The sequence below is a fragment of the Silurus meridionalis genome, chromosome 14, assembly GCF_014805685.1.
Source record: "Silurus meridionalis isolate SWU-2019-XX chromosome 14, ASM1480568v1, whole genome shotgun sequence".
Lineage (NCBI taxonomy): Eukaryota > Metazoa > Chordata > Actinopteri > Siluriformes > Siluridae > Silurus > Silurus meridionalis.
Window position 1 is genome coordinate 20,575,807 of NC_060897.1, and position 25,727 is coordinate 20,601,533.

Genomic DNA, 25,727 nt, shown 5'->3' on the forward strand with positions numbered 1-25,727 from the left:
TGCTGCAGTCAGACACTGATCGAGTCTGATTCAGTGATCATCAAACCTGATCAGTCTCATAAACTGACCTGCACAGCTTCTGGATTTAACTTTGGTAGCTACTGGATGGCTTGGATCAGACAGGCACCTGGAAAAGGGCTGGAATTTGTTGCAACTATTGAGTATGATAGTGCTAGAAAGTATTACTCCAGTGCAGTTAACGGCCGCTTCACCGTCTCCAGAGACAACAGTAAGATGCAGGTGTATCTGCAGATGAACAGCGTGAGGACAGAAGACACTGCAGTGTATTACTGCGCTAGAGACCCACAGTGATACTTCTCCTTTGACATCAATACAAAAACACACGCCTGCTCTAGTCACATGACAAACTCACATTTCCATCAACTGTGTGTTCATGGAGCTCAAAGAACCAGACTCTCAATGAGTAACATTTGGTATTTAATATATTACATATAATATTTAACATTTAATATTGAATTCTTTGACTTTTCCCTCAACCTTCCACAAGTTCCATGATGCTTACAAAAGCACGTTTATATTTAGTTCCAAGTGAAGTTTTTATTGAGAGCAAAAACATTTTAACATTGTTTGACCTCTAGAGGGCAGTTTGTACCAGAGGTGGGAATTTTTCAGACAACTTTTTTCTTTTACTCTAGAATAGAATAGCCTTTATTTGTCACATATACATTACAGCACAGTGAAATTTGTTCTTCGCATATCCCAGCTTGCTTAGAAGCTGGGGTCAGAGCGCAGGGTCGGCCATGATACGGCGCCCCTGGAGCATAGAGGGTTAAGGGCCTTGCTCAAGGGCCCAAGAGTGGAAGCTTGGCAATACCGGGGCTTTTACCCCCGACCTTCCGATCGGTAACGCAGCGCCTTAACCGCTGGAGCTACCACTCTCCATTTGTTACACAAATATCTGTACTTTCTACTTTTTTGGATTTCAAAACAGGCTCTTTACTTTAGTTTTTATCTATTTGGTGAAATGTCAATATATTTTCTTCTCATTGCGCACCGTTTCAGTCCATCACAATCTGTTTCTCTCTGTAAATTTATCTATGACTGCATCCAGCATCATTACTCTCATATTACACAGGACATAATTGAGGTGATTTGTTGTTTGATTTTTTACAAATAAATAAATCAAATCTACCTTCTCTGACATCCTGCTTAACCAAAACTGTTATTATCTTGAAATGTTTGTAATTAACTTTTTGTAATAAATCTTTTTTTTTTTTTTTAATTATTAAAAATATCTGAATATCTAAAAGGGTTTTACTTTGAACACTCATCCCTGCACTGAGCAGCTTGTGGTTGTGGATTTAATCCATCCATAGTGGTCATGGACACTCCCTATTCAAATAGAGTCGCCTATAAACAGCATGTTCTTGTCTCTTCTAGTTTCCAGTGAGCTCTGTGATAGATATCACTCCCATCCACTTTCAATCAGATTAAAGCACATCTCAGAGAAGGATGATTTTAGGGTATTGGATTTTATTTGGACTCATTTCCTGTAAGTTTCAGACTTTTTCAGGTGATGATTACTAGAGTTAAATTTAGTGAGTCATTCTGTGTTTATAAACATTATAACAACATAATCATGTTCTTCTTTCCTCTTTCAGATTGTTATGGACAGTCCCTGACCTCCTCTGCTTCTGTGGTGAAGAGACCTGGAGAGTCAGTCACTGTGTCCTGTACTGTCTCTGGATTCTCTATGAACAGCTACTACATGCACTGGATCCGTCAGAAACCAGGACGAGGACTGGAGTGGATTGGATACATTGACAGTGGCACTGGCACAGCATTCTCTCAGTTTCTACAGGGCCAGTTCTCCATCACTAAAGACACCAATAAAAACATGCTGTATCTAGAAGTGAAGAGTCTGAAAGCTGAAGACACGGCTGTTTATTACTGTGCACGAGACTCACACTGACACAACAGACTGCAGAGCTGTACAACAACTTACACAAACACGTCCTCATGAGCTGAATATTCCCTCAGCAGGAAACTGAACCCCACAGACATTTATTATTAACAAAAGTGGTTTTATTTCTCCTTTTCTCCTTCTACATTAACATTCAAAATTTCTCTGTAAAATACTCAGTTTTTTTCTTTTCATTATTTCTGGTTGGTGCTTAAAGCTGAAGACAAACCTGAGAGCAAACTGAAGAAAAAGCAAAGACATTGTTTAAAACTAAGATGTAACCCTAACCTTGCCCTAAAACAAGATTTATTATATCAGTGTGTCATGAAACCAGGCTGTATAATCCAAACTGCTGAAATAAAACCAGAATATTATAAAGGATTTTTTAGAGCCAATGATTAAATTCATTTAAATTCTCTAGACTCTGTAACCAATAAAGAAAGCAGTTAAAGCTTCTGAAAACACTGACACTCATAGAACAATAGAACCGACTCTTACAGTCACATTTTTATGTGATTATCAAATTAATACACTACATGAAATGACAATAAATTATTAAATGAAGCTGTAACTCTGAATCTTCAGGATGGAGAGATTTTAAATTGGAACTCTGCCTCATCCCACCACCATTTCACTGCTAATTTTCCTGAAACAGCGCCCCCTGCTATTTTATTCCTTATTTCTTCTTCTTCTTCTTAAAGTCTAGTGTGGTTTCCTATTCACCTGAACACACATGAAGGTCCATAATGTCCCAATTCACACCTGTCTCAAGCTTCTGATTTGCTGAAACATAACATCAAACAGGAATGATGGAAAATTTTTAAAACATACATGTGAAATATAAACTGTCTGATTACTGCATATGTACAATTGCAGATTAGACATTAGAGAGATGGATTTGTCTATATGAGAAAACATTCCCATCAAATATCACCTAAGATAAGGAGTGTCTTTATGCAAATGTCCTTCCCTGTTATATATTTAAGCAACACACACCAAGAGATTTTACTGATTCTGCTTCAACACACACCATGATCTCTACATCACTACTGCTGCTGCTGCTGGCAGCCGTACACTGTAAGTGTTTCTACATTTAACATTTAATACAGTTTTGATTATTTACAGCTTTTTGCTTTTATTACATGTAAATTACTTATCTTTAACAGGTGGTCACTGTGTTGAGCTGATCCAGACCAGATCCACAGTATTAACCCCTGGTCAGTCACTGACTCTGACCTGTAAAGTGTCTGGATATTCATTAACTGATAGCAGCTACTGTACAGACTGGATACGACAACCTGCAGAAAAAACTCTGGAGTGGATCGGACAGATATGTGGTAGCGGTAGCACTTACTACAGTGAGAAACTGAAAAGCAGGTTTCAGGTTACCAGAGACACGTCCAGCAACACAGTAACATTAACAGGACAGAACATGCAGACTGAAGACACAGCTGTGTATTACTGCGCTCGTGACCCACACAGTGATACACATCAACAACATCCCTGTACAAAAACACCTCATACAGTGTACAATATAACAGAATGTTCACAAGACATGACTATTATTTATCGAAATCTGTTTTAAAATATATCTTTCAAGGTCTATTCTTTTTTTCCTTTTTTTCTTTGCTGTTCAATTGAAATAATCTAAAATTAACATAAATTACTGTCTTTTTTTGATCGTACAGATAAGAGCAATACATCATTCGAATATGTAAATGGACCACTTTTATTTGTATTCACTCATAATAACAACAAAACGCTGTACTTTTATAAAGTGAAGAAAACAGACAGGGTGGGCTTTCTGCCATCTCTGTCTCCTCTCTTCACAAACACACACATAAAACATCCTGAATCTCAGTGAATATTTGCCTCAGAGACATAATAAATGTAAAAAATATATGGATAAAAAGCTCGAAAAGTCTTAAATAATTTTTTTTTACATGGAATACAAATATTCTCAGATCTTGTAATCAGTATGAACGTTATAAGAGGTGCAGTTTCTCCGGTATCACCTCATTAAACGTCCGTGTGGAAACATAGCAAAGATTCCATTTGGTGTCCTGATAACTTACGTAATTTAAAATACCATAATTACTTTAAAGCGTATACAAGAATATTTTGTCATGAAGACGCATTAGAGCATGAAGACAAAATATTTTTGTAAACGTTTTAAAGTAACCTTGTATCCAATTTCTTCCTGATTTGGCAGTGTTGAAATGTTCATGCCTCTAGACAGCAGTGTGTGTAAACATAAATTTTAATCTGTTGCTTTATGCACGTGATCCCTCTTTTCACATGCTGCAATGCTTATCTTATTAATTAATCATGAATAATCCACATTTCTTTATGCTCCACTCTTTAATAGTTTTACAGCATGTTGAATTACCAAACAACTTACTGATTAAAAAAATATAAAGGTATGAAAGTAAACATTATGATATTCTGTCTTTACAATGCAATGATGATGATGAAATGGTGTTTGTACAGGCACTCTGGTTATGCACATCACTGTGTCATTTTATCACACACAATAATACACAGCTGTGTCTTCCATCTGTACATACATGATTAGACGTATTAGAATTAGCAATTTATTTTGACTGGATGTCAGTGATAATTACAATCACATCATATTTGATCATTTATATGCCTGGTTGTGTTTCCTTTACATTTAAGGAGATACACAATTTTTTATTCTCCAGCTTCACTTCACTCAGATCCAACACAGCAGTAACAACAATATTCTCTCTATATACAATGTCTATGTAGAATCAGTTAAAGTCATGTATTTCTGTAATGCACACTGTAATAAAGGTCGCAGGAAGATTGAAGGCCTCCTCAAATAGCAGATAATTACGTGAGAGTGTGAAACTTAAAGTAAGTGTTTTCTCTTCATGGCTATTTCTCTGTGACTCTTTTATCCCTGTAGTGGGCGTGCCATGCAAACCAAATCCTGCTTTTAAACCATTTATACTGATACATTCAGCTCGGCAACACAAAAGCAGTTTGTGTTCATTTCCAGCAACAGGAATTGTTTTCATTCTTTGTGATGGGACTCAGCAGAGTTTTGAGTTACTTTACTTTAGCAATGTTTATTCAATGTTAGTAATATTTATGAATTTATTGGTAAACCTTACATGATTTTTTCATACTTTATCTCAGACTTTGTGTAATTTTTGTAATATGTGTATTGTTGTATTTCAGATTGCTGCAGTCAGACACTGATTGAGTCTGATTCAGTGATCATCAAACCAGATCAGTCTCATAAACTGACCTGCACCGCTTCTGGATTTGACTTTAGTAGCTACTGGATGGCTTGGATCAGACAGGCACCTGGAAAAGGGCTGGAATGGGTTGCAAATATTCGCTTTGATAGTTCTAGCAAGTATTACTCCAGTGCAGTTAACGGCCGCTTCACCGTCTCCAGAGACAACAGTAAGATGCAGGTGTATCTGCAGATGAACAGCATGAGGACAGAAGACACTGCAGTGTATTACTGCGCTAGAGACACACAGTGATACTTCTCCTTAGACATCAATACAAAAACACACTCCTGCTCTAGTCACATGACAAACTCACATTTTCATCAACAGTGTGTTCTCAGTCTGTTCTTTTAATTATCTCTGGCTGGTGGCTAAAGGCAGAAGACAAACATGAAAGCAAAATTAATAAAAACAAAAACATTGTTTAAAACTAAAACGTTAAAGATCTATTATTTCATTGTGCCATGAAACCAGACTGATTAGACTTATTACTGTTTGAAGAATTAACTAAATATTATTAGTTGTGATTTTTTGTGAATGTGGACATGTTTGTAAGTTGGCAGGAAATGCAGTATGTCTTCACTTCTACTGCACCTTTATGAAAAACTAAATTCTATCTGCAAATGAAACCTGATAAATAAGTTGAGTAAAATATAGTATCTAATCCTTCCTCTATTATTAATCCATAAATAGAAAAGTTGGTAAAGCCGTTTCTGTCATTGACAACATTTGATCCTCTATAATATGAATCTCCTCATGATTTAAATATGTTTTAAATATGTTTCCCTCCCATCATCAGCAGATATGCAAATTTAAGAGTCAGTTCTGGACATCACTCTATTTATGTGATGTGAAGGTTAAACTCTGTTAAACGTTGGAGAACAGAGAAGACCCCAGTACAAACATCACACACCATGTTCTCTACATCTCTACTGCTCCTGCTGGCAGCTGCTTCCTGTGAGTGTTTTATCCAATTCATTCATTTACTACAAGAACAATAAATGTGCAGTGTATATTGTGTGAGATTTCACCATGTGTTTTCCTCCACAGATGTGCATGGTGAGGAACTGACTCAGCCTGCTTCCATGACAGTCCAGCCAGGACAGAGTCTCTCCATCAACTGCAAGGTTTCATATTCAGTTACGAGCTATCATACACATTGGATTCGACAACCTGCAGGAAAAACTCTGGAGTGGATTGGGTACATCAGTGGCGGTGGGAGTCTATATTACAGTGACAAACTGAAAAACAAGTTCAGCATCTCCAGAGACACGTCTACTAACACAATAACAATTCGAGGACAGAACATGCAGACTGAAGACACAGCTGTGTATTACTGCGCTGGAGGCCCCACAGTGAGACACATCACCAACATCCCTATACAAAAACATCCTGTACAGAAAACAGTTCATCAGCAAAAGAAGAAATGCAACATTTTATCAGTTTGGTGTGTGATGTCATGTTTCTTCATGAACATTAGTCAAAGTCCTACATGAACAGTGCTCATCATGTTTTAAATCTCTGTTTAGTTGTTTTATTTTACAGAAAAATCTAGATAAATTGTGTGAACTTTATCCAAGCACATACAGTACCAGTCCTGCACAAGTGCGAACTCCCAACATGCTTCTTAATTTAAATGCAATATTAATTTTGCAGTTCAGGAGCATTATAGACATTTAAACTGTCCATATCTGATTACTTCTTCACCTGAACCTCAATCAGGTGTTTGACAGAATAAAGAGTTTATTGTGTAACTTGTTCATTTCTACACTTGGATTATTCTGAAAACTTAGATTAATTTAATTTGAACTGTAAATCAAACAGTTTAATCCACATGTGAACACATGGGGAAATATAGTGGGCGCTGTTGTACTTTGTTGCTCCATACCATATAATTGCTTTTTAGTTTTGAAGTCATATAAAACACAATCAGCAAGTACAGCATTACTCCTCTCTGTTATCATATTCCTTAATAAAAGAACAAAATAAAGTGAAGAAGCCATTTCTATAAACTCTTGTACATGTGCTTTACCTCAAAATGACTTTATTTCTGTAAAAATCACTTGTTTACATTATGACATCATGATGCAAATGTGTGTCCATGCAGTATTCATGTGCAGCTGAGCTGAGTGGAGCAGTCGAATCTCATCATCACTCACCATGAAGATCTCACTCTCCTTATTCCTGCTACTGATCAGCTTCAGCAGTGAGTTCTCAACTCAAAACTCAAAACTCTGAGTCTCGCCTGCAGAGGATCTGGGTTTACTTTTGGAAGCTACCAAATGCACTGGATCAAACAGCAGAAGAACAAACCACTGGTGTGGATGGGACGTGTCTCTACTGATGGCAGTGGCACTGGTTACAGTTAATCATTTGAAGGAAAAAATCACCAGAGATAATTCCAACAGCGTGGTGTATCTGAAACTCTCTGGTGTGACAGCAGAGGACACAGCTGTGTATTACTGCGCACGAACCACAGTAGCAGAAATATGAGGAAACACTGTACAAAAATATCAGTGGTGCAGCTGATTCATTTCATCTGGTGAAAACATTTTTAAAGCCCATCTTCTGTTTTATATTAATTATCCCTAATCTACAATATTCCCTCATTTACTTCCTTATAAAAGATATTGAGAGACACATGAATGATTTTCAACTAATATTTCGATTAATTTAAAATGAACCGTAAAAAAGGATTTTTTTAACACCCTAAATTCACCCTCCTGTTTTCCAGTAGCATCACATCCCACAGTGCTTCATTTCACAGCAATTTGATGATATTTTATTTTTATGAGCACTTTATATATTTAATCCAGTTACAGTTGAATATTGTGGAACATCTGCAGAATAAGTTCCTGTCATCACTTCTGTCATTAAAGCTATAAACAGTTGCTGCCTCTCGAGCCTCTGGTTTGTCAGTTTTAAAATTAATTTAAAAATAAAGAATTTTCTGTGTCAGAAAACTGATTATAACGGGATACTACTTCCATTATTGGTAAATGTCTCTTTACAGAGCACAGAAACAAATCTGTGTATGGAATGGGAATAATCATCACGTTAATATGGATACTGATACTTATATGCAGGATTGCATCAAATGTCTCCTAAGATAAGGAGTGTCTTTATGCAAATGTTGTTACCCTTTACATATTTAAGCAACACAGAGCAAGAGTTTTTACTGATTCTGCTTCAAAACACACCATGATCTCTACATCACTACTGCTGCTGCCGCTGCTGGCAGTTGTACACTGTAAGTGTTTCTACATTTAACATATAATACAGTTTTGGTTATTTACAGCACAACATGAACAGAGCTTTTCTTTAACAGGTGTTCACTGTGTTGAGCTGATCCAGACCAGATCCACAGTATTAACCCCTGGTCAGTCAATGACTCTGACCTGTAAAGTGTCAGGATATTCATTAACTGATAGCAGCTACTGTACACACTGGATACGACATCCTACAGGAAAAACTCTGGAGTGGATCGGAGTTATATGTGGTGATGGTAGCACTGCCCACAGTGAAAAACTAAAAAGCAGGTTTCAGGTTACCAGAGACACGTCCAGCAACACAGTAATATTAACAGGACAGAACATTCAGACTGAAGACACAGCTGTGTATTACTGCGCTCGTGAACCCACACAGTGATACACATTAACAACATCCCTGTACAAAAACACCTCAAACAGTGTACAATATAACAGAAAGTCCACAAGACACAACACATATTCAAATCTAACAATTTACAACAAAAAATGTTGGTTATTTGTTTGATTATTCTAGAACAATGAATTCAGAATGAAAGAACATTTTGAAAACAGATTTACCAGATTTAGTTTCCTTTTTCACAGAATAATAACTATAATAATCATATCAACAACAAAATCTTTCTCCATCCATTGCCTTCACTCAGGTTTTAGGCCCCATCATAGCACAGAAACTGCTCTAGTTAAAATAACTAATGACCTGTTTTTAGCTTCAGACCAAGGCTTCATTTCGCTGTTGGTTTTACTAGATCTTAGTGCTGCATTCGACACTATAGACCATGATCTCCTCCTAGATCGCTTACAAAATTACATCGGCATTCAGGGACAGGCATTAAGCTGGTTTAAATCCTACCTGTCCGATCGTTACCATTTCGTAGATTTAAATGGAGAGCTATCCAGGCTAATGCAAGTAAATTATGGCGTGCCGCAAGGTTCAGTTCTAGGACCCCTGCTCTTCACAATATACATGCTTCCGTTAGGAAATATTATTAGAAGGCATGGAATTAGCTTCCATTGTTATGCTGATGATACTCAGCTATATATTTCATCTAAACCAGGCGATACAGCTCAATTAACTCGAATAACTGAGTGTGTTAAAGAAATAAGAGATTGGATGACCCATAACTTTCTACTTTTAAATTCTGATAAGACTGAGATTTTGCTCATCGGACCAAAAACTAGTATACAGACGCTCCAGCATCTCAACCTGCATTTAGACGGATGTTCTGTAACCACTAGTTCAACGGTAAAAGACCTGGGTGTTATTTTAGACAGCGACTTGTCTTTCAAAAATCACATCAATCAAGTTACAAAAACAGCCTTCCTTCACCTTAGAAATATTTCTAAGTTAAGAAATATGTTGTCCATATCCGATGCAGAGAAGCTCGTCCATGCGTTCATGACCTCCAGAATAGACTACTGTAATGCGTTACTAGGTGGATGTCCTGCGTCATTAATAAACAAGCTTCAGTTAGTCCAGAATGCAGCAGCCAGAGTTCTTACAAGGTCAAAAAAATATGATCACATAACCCCGATCTTATCGTCCCTACATTGGCTTCCTGTTAAGTTTCGAATAGACTACAAACTATTACTTCTCACTTATAAAGCACTAAATGGTTTGGCTCCCATGTATCTATCCAGTCTTTTAACACGCTACAATCCGCCACGCTCCCTGAGATCTCAAAACTCTGGGCTTCTAGTAGTTCCTAGAATAGCAAAGTCCACTAAAGGTGGTAGAGCATTTTCACATTTAGCTCCTAAACTCTGGAATAGTCTTCCTGACGGTGTTCGGGGCTCAGACACACTCTCCCAGTTTAAGTGTAGATTAAAAACATATATTTTTAGCAAAGCCTACACATAACACACATCACATATCATAACCTTGTGCTCCAGAACATCTGATCACATGCACATTATCAACTTGTGCTGTTAATATCATGAACAGCAGCTATGCTAATTCCTCTCCACTGCTTCTCTTTCTCTCCCCATCCCGAGACACCCTGAGGTTTGGCCAGCTCCAGTCACGTCCCACCTCGTGATGATTACGGACCTTTGAAGAAGTAGATGCCGAACTCACAAACATCCCGAACCATCTAGAGACGTACCAGTGCCATTTGGATCCCGCTACATGTGTGGAGTTTTGACATTGGACCTCCTGGAGTGTCTAAAGGCTCTGGCATGGAGAAGCTGATGCTGGATCTGTGGTGATCACAAATGCTGAGCTCATAAAACTCGGAGCTACTAACCATATAGACTGTATAAGACTGCAGAAAGAACATCACTTATAATCTTATACTCCTGTAATCATGTTAGTTCTCACTGTCCAGTGTTCTGTATTGTTGAAAGATTTATGATCAAACTCTTGATGTCACCCAGATGAGGATGGGTTCCCCTTTTGAGTCTGGTTCCTCTCAAGGTTTCTTCCTTATAACATCTAAGGGAGTTTTTCCTTGCCACAGTCGCCACGGCTTGCTCATCAGGGATAAATTCACACCATTCACCATCACTGTTGATTTGTGTAAAGCTGCTTTGAGACAATGTCTGTTGTGAAAAGCGCTATACAAATAAACTTGACTTGACTTGACTTGACTTAGATAAAAAGTCAAGTGAAATGTGATTGTGTTTAAACAATTTAAACAGGTGTGGCTGCTTTTCCCACCTGTTACATCATCATGACTTACACATTTATTCCATCATTACATCATGATGTAAATCCAGAGTTCCTGCTACTAATCAGCTTCATTGGTGAGTTCTCATGCTGAATTTTAAATATATATTACATTTGGTTATTATCTATAATAACACGTTTTTCTTTTGTGTAGCAGGTATTCAGTGTCAGAGTCTCGAGTATATTCCTGCTGATTCAGTGGTGAAAACACCTGGAGAAACTGAGTCTTTCCTGTAAAGGATCCAGGTTTAACTTTGGTGGCTCTGGCATGCACTGGATCATACAAGAAGCTGGAAAAGCACTGGAAATGGATTGTGGTTATCTGGTATGATGCCAGTAAAACTGTATAAGCCAAACACATTTATGGACGTTTGGAAATCACCAGAAACAACTCCAAGTACATGGTATACATGAAGCTGGTTGGTTTGAATGCCCAGTGTATTACTATGCAGCTGTGTTTTACTGTGCAAAACTGCAGGTTGTTAAATCAGAGCTGTGTAAAGTGGATGTTGGTATCAGTGATAGAAGCACCACACACTCCGCTCAGTCCAAAACACTCATCTGCAAGAAAGAAAAACAAAGTGAAAATGTTTTTTCACCTATAGGGGGCAGTAGCTCACTTTTTCTGAGGTACAACTCATAACACTTGCTTGAAATGAGAAAAGACACAAGTATTATCTCCTAGAGCCAGGAGCAGAGGCTTCATCTGAATAACAACAGCAATATCACACCCAACATATTAATTCAGACAACTTCAACATTTATATTTTATATTATATAATTATATATAGACAGTGCCTACAAACATCTACAAATGTACACATTTACATTAAATATTCAAGTGTTGAAACAGATAAAGAGAACATTTATGAGAAAAAAGAAAAGTTATTTATTCATTATATAAAATCTGTCAATTAATAATCTCTAAAATAAAGAAAATATCTAAATTTTAGATGTTTACTTGCATGTACACCAATTTTTATAATCAACTAAGCTGAACTGGTGTAAACTGGTGAAAGTGTAAACTGTGACATGACTCTCATCATTACCTCATGCAAAATCAGCTTGTGGATGTTCATATTCTAGACCAGACTCTATTGGTTAAAAGGACGTCAATGCAAATCCGTCCTGTTTTAATCTGCTCTGCATAAATAATCAGCTTGTTACTCAGTTAAAGCTCATTTCACCCAACTGAATTCCAGAGCTTCCAAACATCCCAGAGTTTGATTATGGGGCTGGCGTCATTCAGCAGTACATTTTATACTCATGATAGCACAAGGTATCTGAGACATCTTTATATGTTTCTCACTGAGTGTAGGATTGACTGCATTGATGATTATTTGGGATTGTTTTATTTTGCAGGTTTTTGCAGTGCTGAGATCAGACTGGACCAGTCTCCTGCTGTGGTAAAGAAACCTGGAGAAACTGAGTCTTTCCTGTAAAGGATCCAGGTTTAACTTTGGTGGCTCTGGCATGCACTGGATCATACAAGAAGCTGGAAAAGCACTGGAAATGGATTGTGGTTATCTGGTATGATGCCAGTAAAACTGTATAAGCCAAACACATTTATGGACGTTTGGAAATCACCAGAAACAACTCCAAGTACATGGTATACATGAAGCTGGTTGGTTTGAATGCCCAGTGTATTACTATGCAGCTGTGTTTTACTGTGCAAAACTGCAGGTTGTTAAATCAGAGCTGTGTAAAGTGGATGTTGGTATCAGTGATAGAAGCACCACACACTCCGCTCAGTCCAAAACACTCATCTGCAAGAAAGAAAAACAAAGTGAAAATGTTTTTTCACCTATAGGGGGCAGTAGCTCACTTTTTCTGAGGTACAACTCATAACACTTGCTTGAAATGAGAAAAGACACAAGTATTATCTCCTAGAGCCAGGAGCAGAGGCTTCATCTGAATAACAACAGCAATATCACACCCAACATATTAATTCAGACAACTTCAACATTTATATTTTATATTATATAATTATATATAGACAGTGCCTACAAACATCTACAAATGTACACATTTACATTAAATATTCAAGTGTTGAAACAGATAAAGAGAACATTTATGAGAAAAAAGAAAAGTTATTTATTCATTATATAAAATCTGTCAATTAATAATCTCTAAAATAAAGAAAATATCTAAATTTTAGATGTTTACTTGCATGTACACCAATTTTTATAATCAACTAAGCTGAACTGGTGTAAACTGGTGAAAGTGTAAACTGTGACATGACTCTCATCATTACCTCATGCAAAATCAGCTTGTGGATGTTCATATTCTAGACCAGACTCTATTGGTTAAAAGGACGTCAATGCAAATCCGTCCTGTTTTAATCTGCTCTGCATAAATAATCAGCTTGTTACTCAGTTAAAGCTCATTTCACCCAACTGAATTCCAGAGCTTCCAAACATCCCAGAGTTTGATTATGGGGCTGAGCGTCATTCAGCAGTACATTTTTATACTCATGATAGCACAAGGTATCTGAGACATCTTTATATGTTTCTCACTGAGTGTAGGATTGACTGCATTGATGATTATTTGGGATTGTTTTATTTTGCAGGTTTTTGCAGTGCTGAGATCAGACTGGACCAGTCTCCTGCTGTGGTAAAGAAACCTGGAGAAACTGTGAAAATCTCCTGTAAAATAAGTGGATATTCCATGACAAGCAATTATTTGCACTGGATACGACAGAAACCAGGGAAAGCTCTAGAATGGATTGGTAGGATGAACACAGGTAGTAATGCTGCAACATATGCAGAGTCTGTGAAAAACCAGTTCATTATGACAGAAGACGTTCCAGCAAGCACACAGTATTTGGAGGCCAAGAGTCTGAGGACAGAGGACACTGCGGTTTATTACTGCGCCCGAACAGACACAGTGACTGGAACTGAGGAAGCAGCTGTACAAAAACCACACACACATTTTTCACACAGCATTTTATAGAACATCTGTTCAAACACAAGATGAATAATCACTCTCATACTGTGGATAATAAACTGCTCATGTCTAATGTTTATTACAATCCAGAAACAAATTAAGGTGTTTTATAGACTGGAAATTGTTCTTTCATTGTAAAAAGGTGAAGTGTTACTGCAGCATTCAGATTCTTTACAAGTTAGATGGTTTGAACAGAACAAATTCACACAGCAGCCTGCAACCAAACACTAGATGATGCAGAAGAATATCTAATGTGGAAGATCTGTTTGTTTGAAATAAGTCATTAGTGTGGTTTTGTTTCTCAAAGTTGATGAACTAAAGCAAAGTAAAATAAAATGTCAGACTCCTACACAAACACATACACAACCTTCATCTCACAGTAATTCAACTCAGTACTACAATAAATTAAAAACATATTCACTCCCAACATTAAGGAACAGCACAGTTATTGTCTCAGTGGTATTGTATCTTTGTGTCTACAGGTACGCAGTTGTACTGAGAGGTTTTGTTCTTTCAGCTGATTCCACATTCACTCTTATTAATACACAGCCGAGTGTCACCATGTTACTGGACGTGTCCTGAGTGATGCTGGACCTGTTTTTTAGTGAATCTGTGCCCCCTGTGCCTCCACTGCTACAAATCTAATCCACTGCACCTTTCCTGTAGCATGTCGGATGCAATTTGTAGAATAGCTGCTATCAGTCAAACATTTCAACAGACACTTTACATGCAATTGTCAAAGCTGTCGACAATCACATGACCTGGCTGAGCAAAATCAATTGCACCAAATACAGCTGCAAAAACGTACCTCCCCAAATTTCATTCAATAACAATTACACAAAGGACAACAATGGAGACCTAAACAGATGTGGGAAATTACAGGAGGTAGCTATGAGCAGCACCATGAATTAAACTGGCAACATGGTTGAAGTGGAAGCAGTGCTGGTGGGATCTTCTTTTTGGTGCTGCAGTTTTATTAAAGTAAACATGGGGATGTTTGCATAATTGAATGAAGTGTAAAATTACATGGTAGCCGGATATTAAAAAGTGATACCTGCTGTAGTAGTTAGATGTTTAATGTGACTGCAAGACCAGTGCTTGGGAGTATCAGTGAAACACTTCAGTGTACATCATGTCATACTTAATATTAAATATTAGGTAAATATTACAATTACATGCCTCATAATGTTTCCTTGCATTTATAAAGGATACAAGTTTTTTTTTATCAATCTTTACAACAATATTCTCTCTATGTGCAGTTATTAAAGGATTTAAAGAGTTTCACTGAAAACTTTACAGAATCAGAAAACTTCATGTATTTATGTGAAACACACTGTAATAAAGCCAGCTGGAGTATTTAGACCAGCTAGCAAATGCCTACAAAAATTGCAGTTAATAGCATAAGAGTGTCGTCTCTAGTGGGTGTGTCATGCAAACCAAATCCTGCCTTTGAACCATTTATGCTGCTACATTCAGCTCGAGAACACAGCAGCAGTTTGTGTTCATTTCCAGCAACAGGAATTGTGTTTCTTTTTGAGATGGGACTAGAAAGAGTTTTGAGATACTTTACTTTAGCAATGTTCATTCAATGTTAGTATTAATATTTATTTTATATAAAGAAAAATGTTCATGATTTTCTATACTTATTTCTCACTTTATTTTGTGTTTTGTTGTATTTCAGATTGCTGTAGTCAGACACTGATCGAGTCTGATTCAGTGATCATCAAACCTGATCAGTCTCATAAACTGACCTGCACAGCTTCAGGATTTACCTTTAGTAGCTATGGCATGGTTTGGGTCAGACAGGCACCTGGAAAAGGGCTGGAATTTGTTGCATATATCTCATCAGGCAGTGGGAGCATTTATTACTCCAGTGCAGTTAAAGGCCGCTTTACCATCTCCAGAGACAACAGTAAGATGCAGGTGTATCTGCAGATGAACAGCATGAGGACAGAAGACACTGCAGTGTATTACTGCGCTAGAGACACACAGTGACACATGAGGTTGCACAGCTGTACATAAACCCCTTAATAACATGAAAAACATTTTTTGTTTTACTCACTTCCCGCCAGCAGATGGCGATAGAGGCATGTGCAAGAACTCAATGACCCAAAATCTCCGGCTCATTAACCTGAATTTGCTCCACCTGCCATTTAGTATACTTAAGACCTGTATTGGACAGGTCTGTATTAGACCTGTAAGAGATATGCGCCACTCTTTATTTTACTTTTATATAACCCCTGCTCATACAGTTATTTATAAGCAGACCCATGTTTTTTGCAACTGAATGCACATTTAAGCATCCTGTAACAGCGATCTTCTTCTATCAATCCATTTTGGGACTAATTAATTAATTTATTAATTGAACACAACATTTTCTTTTTCTCTTTCATAAAGTGTTAGTTCCTTTTATCACGTGTTATCGCAATATCTCTTTCTATAAATGTATTCATAGCTTCACCTTTAAATGATACCAAGTCCTCATGCTTGAGGATCACACACATTTTTAATCTGTTTATGTGGAGATGTAAATGTAAATCTGCTGTTCTAGAAAATTAATCAACACTTTCTCACAGAACTGGGAACACAAAAGCACGGTGTTTAATCAAACTTTAATCATGAATTCAGAAAGTTTTATTGAAACTACAAAGGAAAACCATTGAACAGAGAACACAGAAACTGGACAAGAGCAAATACTTATGTACGAATCTAAGCGACAAGAAAACAAATGCATAAATATTGTAGTTTGATTTTACTTCCAGGTTTTACTGACTTGATCCTCCTGTAGCTCCACCTGTGTCCCAGCTCTCCCTGGTGATGTATGGAGTGAAACCATGAACAGCCTGTGGTTAAGAATTGAAAAGCTCTGAGTGTCATGGACACGTCACACCCTATTTAAATAGAGTCAGGTCTATAAAGAATGTTCTTGGCTGTGATGATTATACATTTACTCTGTGAGATCTACACTGTGAAGCAGAAACTGCAGAAGGATGATTTTAGGAAATTGTATTTTGTTGGTATTAATTTCATGTAAGTTTCTGATATCAGTGTTTATTGTAAATAACCTTAAACTTTTTCTCGTGGAAATAATAATTATTTCTTTATTAATTATTTTATCTTTATCTTTCAGATTCTTATGGACAGACCCTGACCTCCTCTGCTTCTGTGGTGAAGAGACCTGGAGAGTCAGTCACTGTGTCCTGTACTGTCTCTGGATTCTCAATGAGCAGCTACTACATGAGCTGGATCCGTCAGAAACCAGGACGAGGTTTGGAGTGGATTGGATACATTGATGGTGGCACTGGCACTTGGTTCGCTCAGTCTCTGCAGGGCCAGTTCTCCATCACTAAAGACACCAATAAAAACATGCTGTATCTAGAAGTGAAGAGTCTGAAAGCTGAAGACACGGCTGTTTATTACTGTGCACGAGACTCACACTGATACAACAGACTGCAGAGCCGTACAACAACTTACACAAACACGTCCTCATGAGCTGTAAATATTCCCTCAGCAGGAAACTGAACCCCACAGACATTTATTATAAACAAAAGAGGTTTTATTTCTTTTCTCTTCCTCCATTAACAGTCAAAATGCTCAAAATTTCTCTGTAAAATGCTCAGATTTTTTCTTTTTATTATCTCTGGCTGGTGCTTAAAGCTGAAGACAAACCTGAAAGCAAAATGAAAAAAAAGCAAAGACATTGTTTAAACTAAGATGTTACAGATCTATTATATCAGTGTGTCATGAAACCAGGCTGAATATTCCACACTGTTTGATAAATTAACAAGTAAATAGTAGTAGATTTGATATTTAGTGAATGTGGACATGTTTTTATGTTGGTAGGAAATGCAGTATGTCTTTACTTCTGCTGCATCTTTATGAAAATCTGAACTCTGTCCTGCAAATCAAAATTAATGTAAAATTCTGGAGAATATTTAATATCAAATCATTATTGTGAGTTAATCTATATGTTCCATTCCATCTGTAATTGATGTGTAAATGAAAAAAGTTGGTAAAGAGGTTTGATCCTGTATTTTTTATTATTATATCAAGCATTTAATAAAAAGTTAACAATAATAAAGACATTTCTAGGTATCTAAATAAAACCAGAATACTTTATAAAGGGTTTTTCCAAGCCAATGATTAAATTCATTTAAATTTTCTAGACTCTGTGTTTCCAATAAAGAAAGCAGTTAAAACCTCTGAAACACTGACACTGATAGACCAATAGAACCGACTCTTACAGTCACATTTCCACAGAGAACGTGATTATTGAATACAAACACTACATACACCAAGAATTGAAATAAAAAATCAGTATTGAATGAAATTGTATCTCTGAATCTTCAGGATTTAAATTGGAACTCTGTCTCATCCCACCACCCTTTTACGGCGCCCCGTCCTGTGTTTTATTTTTCTCGTTTAATGTGGTTATAATCTAGTATGCGTCCTTACTCACCTGAAAACAGCTAAAGGTCCAAACCTCCCCATTCACACCTGTCTCAAGCTTCTGATTTGCTGGAACATAACATCAAACAGGAATGATGGAAATATTTAAACCATACGTGTGAAATATAAACTGTCTGATTACTGCATATGTACAATGGCAGATTAGACATTAGAGAGATGGATTTGTCTATATGAGAAAACATCCCCATCAATTATCCCCTAAGATAAGGAGTGTCTTTATGCAAATGTCCTTCACTGTTATATATTTAAGCAACACAGACCAAGAGCTTTTACTGATTCTGCTTCAACACACACCATGATCTCTACATCACTACTGCTGCTGCTGCTGGCAGCCGTACACTGTAAGTGTTTCTACATTGAACATATAATACAGTTTTGGTTATTTACAGCTTTTTGCTTTTATAACATGAAAATTACTTTTCTTTAACAGGTGGTCTCTGTGTTGAGCTGATCCAGACCAGATCCACAGTATTAACCCCTGGTCAGTCACTGACTCTGACCTGTAAAGTGTCTGGATATTCATTAACTGATAACAGCTACTGTACACACTGGATACGACAACCTGCAGGAAAAACTCTGGAGTGGATTGGAGAGATATGTGGTGATGGTAGCACTTACTACAGTGAGAAACTGAAAAGCAGGTTTCAGGTTACCAGAGACACGTCCAGCAGCACAGTAACATTAACAGGACAGAACATGCAGACTGAAGACACAGCTGTGTATTACTGCGCTCGTGAACCACACAGTGATACACATCAACAACATCCCTGTACAAAAACACCTCATACAGTGTACATTATAACAGAATGATCATGAGACACGACTATTATTGATCTAAATCTGTTAAAAATATATATTTCCAGGTCTAATCTTTTTTTTTTTTTTTTTTGCTATTCAAATGAAATAATCTTTTAGTCACAGGATTTGAAATTAATTCTTTCTTGATCAGTATTGCTGCTTCATCTGAGAAGTTTTTTATTTTATTTTATTTTATTTTTTATTTACAGCAAGAACCTTGTATCCCATTTCTTCTGGATTTTCCAGTGTTGAAATGTTCATTCCTCTAGACAGCAGCATCTGCTAATAAAGGCACTGTAATAAAAGTAGCAGGAATATTCAGACCTGCTAGTAAATGCTACTCAAATAGCAGATAATAACATGAGAGTGTGGAACATAGAGTAAGTGTTTTCTCTATAACATGGAAACATATTTACTTTTTCTGTTCTAGTCACTTTAGAAGCTCCAGCAGCCAGCAGGGGGCGACAGCAGCACACAGTGAGAGTGGCCATGTTGGAAAAATCGATTACCCAGAATCCTTCAGGCTCATCCTGGATTGGCTGCACCTGCCGTTTAGGATACTTAAGACCTGTTTTGGACTCTCTCTTATTTTACACCTTTGTAGGATTCTGCCTGAGGTTAGAGAAACGTGAAAAAAAAGGAAGATATGAATGATAAAAAGTGAGAAAAGGAACTGAAAAGAAAAAAGTGGAAAAAAGAAACAAAGATAAGACAAAATTGAAAAGGGCACAAAATACATTTAAATCCTTTTAGAAACTCTCATCTTAGCTTCATATAAACTCTGCTTGTACAGTTATTAATAAATGAACTCAGATTTTTTACTCTGCAGCTGAATCTACAGTGAACCTTTCTGTAAAAACGTTTCTCTTTCAAATTATTTTGAAGAAGTTTTCTATCGCTTTCACAAAGCATTTGTTCCTTCTATCACTTGTGTTATAGCAGTATCAACAGCTGATACATCACCAGCCTCGTTCCTTTTTATCGCTTATGAGGTTGCAGCTTTTTATGTTACTATGAATCCAAATGACTTCCATTCTGAAGACCTTCTGAAATTTCACTTACTACTTTAACTCGGACTAATACCAAGTCCTCACACTGGTGGACCTCACCATACCAACAAACACATTTTTAATCTGTTTATGTGACGAGTCATGAAGATATGAACATTATAATCAGGGCTACTGCAAGAGCTGCTCCTCTAAAAAAAATAATAAACACTTTCTGCCCAATCAGAACTGAGAAAACAACAGTTATTGGTGTATAAATGAAAAAAAGTTGTTAAAGAGGTTTCTATCATAGAAAAGATTTGATCCTCCATAAGTCAAATCTCCTCTTCATAATTTAAATATGTTTTAAATACGTTCTCCTCCATCATCAGCAGATATGCAAATCCAAATGTCAGGGCGGGACATCACTCTATTTATGTGATGTGTTGGATGAACTTTGTTAAACATTTGAGAACAGAGAAGACCCCAGTAAAAACATCACACACCATGTTCTCTACATCTCTACTGCTCCTGCTGGCAGCTGCTTCCTGTGAGTGTTTTATCCAATTCATTCATTTACTACAAGAACAATAAATGTGCAGTGTATATTGTGTGAGATTTCACCATGTGTTTTCCTCCACAGATGTGCATGGTGAGGAACTGACTTAGCCTGCTTCCATGACAGTCCAGCCAGGCCAGAGTCTCTCCATCAACTGCAAGGTTTCATATTCAGTTACGAGCTATAACACACATTGGATTCGACAACTTGCAGGAAAAACTCTGGAGTGGATTGGAATCATTCATACTAGTGGGAGCACAGACTACAGTGACAAATTGAAAAATAAGTTCAGCATTTTCAGAGACACGTCTACTAACACAATAACAATTCGAGGACAGAACATGCAGACTGAAGACACAGCTGTGTATTACTGCGCTCGAGACTCACAGTGATACACATCACCAACATCCCTGTACAAAAACTTGCAGAAACGCAACTTTTTTCTGTATGGTGTGTGTTGTCGTGTTTCTTCATGAACATTGGTCAGAGTCCTACATGAACAGTGCTCATCATGTTTTAAATCTCTGTTTGGTTGTTTTATTTTACAGTAAAATCTTAATAAATTGTGTGAACTTTATCCAAGCACATACAGTAGCAGTCCTGCACAAGTGTGAACTCCCAACATGCTCCTTAATTTAAGTGCAATATTCATTCTGCAGTTCAGGAGCATTATAAACATTTAAGAAGTCCATATTTGCTTCCTTTTTACCTGATTTCTTCTTCACCTGAACAGATGTTTGACAGAATAAAGAGTTTATTGTTATGTGTAACTTGTTCATTTTTAAACTTGGATTATTCTGAAAACTTAGATTCATTTAATTTGAACTGTAAATCAAACAGTTTAGTCCACATGTGAACACATTATGAAACGATAGGAGGCACTGTTGTACTTTGTTGCTCCATACCATATCATTTCTGCTTTTCACTTTTGAAGTCATATTAAACACCTTCAGGTACAGTATTACTCCTCTCTGTTATCATATTCCTTAATAAAAGAACAGAACAAAGTGAAGAGATTTCTATAAACTCTTGTACATGTGTTTTACCTCATAATGCCTTTATTCCTGTCAAAATCACTTGTTTACAGTATGACATCATGATGCAAATGTGTGTCCATGCAGTATTTATGTACAGCTGAGCTGAGTGGAGCAGTCGAATCTCATCATCACTCACCATGAAGATCTCACTCTCCTTATTCCTGCTACTGATCAGCTTCAGCAGTGAGTTCTCAACTCAAACCTGGAATTTACTTTTTTTCTGTATATTTTCTATTAAAACTGATTCATTGAATATTTTCAATTTTTAATCAGGTGTGAAATGTGAAAGTCTTAAATCGTTACAAACCACAGTGCAGAAGAAACCTGGAGAAACACTGAGTCTCTCCTGCAGAGGATCTGGGTTTACTTTTGGAAGCTACCAAATGCACTGGATCAGAAAGCAGGAGAACAAACCACTGGTGTGGGTGGGACGTGTCTCTACTGATGGCAGTGGCACTGATTATAGTAAATCATTTGAAGGAAGAATAGAAATCACCAGAGATAATTACAACAGCATGGTGTATCTGAAACTCTCTGGTGTGACAGCAGAGGACACAGCTGTGTATTACTGCGCAAGAACCACCGTAGCAGAAATATGAGGAAACACTGTACAAAAACATCAGTGGTGCAGCTGATTCATTTATCTGCTGAAAACATTTTAAAGCCCATCTTCTGTTTTATATTAATGATCCCTAATCTACAATATTCCCTCACATTCTTCCTCATGATAAATAATGAGAGTAACATGAATGAGTTTCAACAAAGATTTCGATTAAATATGAATCGTAAAAAAGGAATAAACATTTGGTGTGTGCTGTTAAAGCAAATCATGTAACTGTATAACGTAATGTGGCATGATTTATAGTGGACTTACTGTTAACACCCTGAATTCACCCTCGTGTTTTTCAGTAGTATCAGTTCAAAAAGTGCTTTATTTCACAGCAATTTGATGATATTTTATTTTTTTTAGCACTTCATATATTTAATCCAGTTACAGTTGACTATTGTGGAACATCTGCAGAATAAGTTCCTGTTATCACTTCTTTCATCAAAGCTATAAACAGTTGCTGCCTCTCGAGCCTCTGGTTTGTCAGTTTTAAAATTAATTTGAAAATAAAGAATTTTCTGTGTTAGAAGACTAATTAAAACGGGATACTACTTTCATTATTGGTAAATGTCTCTTTACAGAGCACAGAAACAAATCTGTGCATGGAATGGGAATAAATATCATGTTACTAATGGATACTGATACTAATATGCAGGATTGCATCAAATGTTCACTAAGATAAGGAGGGTCTTTATGCAAATGTCGTTCCCCTTTACATATTTAAGCAACACAGACCAAGAGCTTTTACTGATTCTGCTTTAACATACACCATGATCTCTACATCACTACTGCTGCTGCTGCTGGCAGCCGTACACTGTAAGTGTTTCTACATTTAACATATAATACAGTTTTGTTTATTTACAGCTTTTTGCTTTTATAACATGAAAATAACTTTTTCTTTAACAGGTGGTCACTGTGTTGAGCTGATCCAGACCAGATCCACAGTATTAACCCCTGGTCAGTCACTGACTCTGACCTGTAAAGTGTCTGGATATTCAGTAACTGATAGCAGCTACTGTACAGACTGGATACGACAACCTGCAGGAAAAACTCTGGAGTGGATTGGAGAGATATGTGGTGATGGTAGCACTTACTACAGTGAGAAACTGAAAAGCAGGTTTCAGGTTACCAGAGACACGTCCAGCAGCACAGTAACATTAACAGGACAGAACATGCAGACTGAAGACACAGCTGTGTATTACTGCGCTCGTGAACCACACAGTGATACACATCAACAACATCCCTGTACAAAAACACCTCATACAGTGTACATTATAACAAAATGATCACAAGACATGACAATTATTTATCGAAATCTGTTTAAAAATATATCTTAAAGGTCTATTTTTTTTTCTTTTTTTTCTTTGCTGTTTAATTGAAATAATCTAAAACAAACATAAATTACTGTCTTTTTTTTATTGTACAGAAAAGAGCAATACATCATTCGAATATGTAAATGGACCACTTTTATTTGTATTCACTCATAATAACAACAAAACGCTGTGCTTTTGTAAAGTAAAGTAATCAGACATGGTGTGCTTTCTGCCATCTCTGTCTTCTCTCTTCACAAACACACACATAAAACACCCTGAATCTCAGTGATTATTTGCCTCACAGACATAATAAATATGTATAAAAAACTCAAAAGTCTACTTTAAAATATACACATTCACGTGGGATACAAATATTCTCAGATTATGTAATCCGTATGAACGTTATAAGAGGTGCAGCTTCTCCGGTATCACCTCAATAAAACGTCCGTGTGGAAACATAGCAAAGATTCCGTTTGGTGTCTTGATAATTTGTGTAATTTAAAACACTATCATTACTTTAAAACGTTTACAAGAATATTGTGTCTTTATGCTCTATGTTGATTTTGGTTTCACGAATAATAAACATACATTTGCATAAAGCATCAATATTTGTCCATAGCCATGTTAATTAGAGTAGTAAAAAATTGGAAAGTAATGATTTAAGGTACATTAAATATTTTAACAGATTGATCGCCCTAATATTAATATGACGTGTTGTCCAGTTACCAGCGTGACACTAAAACAGGTTGTAGTAAAGGCTACTTTTTATTTAAGTACATGCCAGAGCCCAAACCTCTTTACTTTAACTTGAGTAAAAAAGTGTAATCAGTACTTCAACTTTTACCAGAGTATTTTTTAAACGAGTATCTGCACTTCTACTTCTACCAAGGATGTGTGTACTTTTGCCACTTCTGTTTTAGACACAGGACACAGGATTTGGAATTTATTCTATCATGATTTGTATTTCTGCTATATGTGAGGTGTTTTCTTTATTATTTTTTTACTGCAAGAACCTTGTATTTAATTTCTTCCTGATTTGGCAGTGTTGAAATGTTCATGACTCTAGACAGCACAAATTTAAGTGATCCCTCTTTTCACAGGCTGCAATGCTTAGCTTATTAGTTAATCATTAATAATCCACATTTCTTTATACTCCACTCTCTAATAGTTTTACAGCATGTTAAATTACCAAACAACTTACTGATTATAAAATGGAACCTTTATAAAATGGAGGCATAGCTACTTTTTCTGTTATTGTCACTTTAGAAGCTCCAGCAGCCAGCAGAGGGCGACAGCAGCATACAGTGAGAGTGTCGATTACCCATAATCCTTCAGGCTCATTATCCTGGATTGGCTGCACCTGCCGTTTAGGATACTTAAGACCTGTTTTAGACTCTGCTCTTCTTTTGCACCTCAGGGTTCTGCCTGAAGTCAGAGGAAAAGTGAAAGAGACAGAAGATATGAACGCTATAAAGTGAGAAAAGGAACTGAAAAAAAAAAAAGAAACTTGAACAAAGATATGAGACAAATTTGAAAAGGGCTCAACAAACATTTAAATCCTTCCAGAAACCTTTATCTTATCTTTATATTAACTCTGCTTGTACAGTTATTAATAAATTAACTTAGATTTTTTTTACTCTGCAGCTGAATCTACAGTGAACAGTCCTGTAAAAACATTTCTCTATCAAATAATTTTGAAGACATTTTCTATCTCTTTCACAAAGCATTAGTTCCTTTTATCACTTGTGTTATAGCAGTATCAACATCTGATGCATCACCAGCCTCTTTCCTTTTTATCGCTCATGAGATTGCAGCTTTTTATGTTACTATGAATCCAGAATGACTTCCATTCTGAAGACTTTCTGTAAAATTACTTACTACTTTAAC

At 36.7% G+C, this 25,727-nt stretch overlaps 1 long non-coding RNA gene and 6 gene segments (V, D, J or C); all 7 read left to right on the forward strand.

Moving 5' to 3' along the window:
* Positions 1-1,424: 1,424 nt before the first annotated feature.
* On the forward strand, positions 1,425-1,950 carry LOC124396493. The segment is given in 2 exon segments: positions 1,425-1,513; positions 1,623-1,950. Coding segments are annotated over 2 exon segments (351 nt in total).
* Positions 1,951-2,933: 983 nt separating this feature from the next.
* On the forward strand, positions 2,934-3,404 carry LOC124396470 (the record flags this gene model as incomplete). The annotated part of the segment is given in 2 exon segments: positions 2,934-3,001; positions 3,091-3,404. Coding segments are annotated over 2 exon segments (360 nt in total), but the record flags the coding sequence as incomplete, so codon positions are not given.
* A 2,612-nt stretch (positions 3,405-6,016) lies between these two features.
* LOC124396577 lies at positions 6,017-7,672 on the forward strand. The segment is given in 3 exon segments: positions 6,017-6,147; positions 6,241-6,545; positions 7,631-7,672. Coding segments are annotated over 3 exon segments (390 nt in total).
* A 9,282-nt stretch (positions 7,673-16,954) lies between these two features.
* On the forward strand, positions 16,955-18,816 carry LOC124396490. The segment is given in 2 exon segments: positions 16,955-17,100; positions 17,201-18,816. Coding segments are annotated over 2 exon segments (351 nt in total).
* A 563-nt stretch (positions 18,817-19,379) lies between these two features.
* LOC124396505 lies at positions 19,380-21,964 on the forward strand. The gene is made up of 3 exons (XR_006927782.1): positions 19,380-19,998; positions 20,717-20,874; positions 20,968-21,964. It is a non-coding gene; the product is annotated as an uncharacterized LOC124396505 (long non-coding RNA).
* A 93-nt stretch (positions 21,965-22,057) lies between these two features.
* Positions 22,058-22,519, forward strand: LOC124396578. The segment is given in 2 exon segments: positions 22,058-22,103; positions 22,194-22,519. Coding segments are annotated over 2 exon segments (372 nt in total).
* A 758-nt stretch (positions 22,520-23,277) lies between these two features.
* LOC124396579 lies at positions 23,278-25,167 on the forward strand. The segment is given in 3 exon segments: positions 23,278-23,343; positions 23,434-23,767; positions 25,107-25,167. Coding segments are annotated over 3 exon segments (441 nt in total).
* Positions 25,168-25,727: the final 560 nt, after the last annotated feature.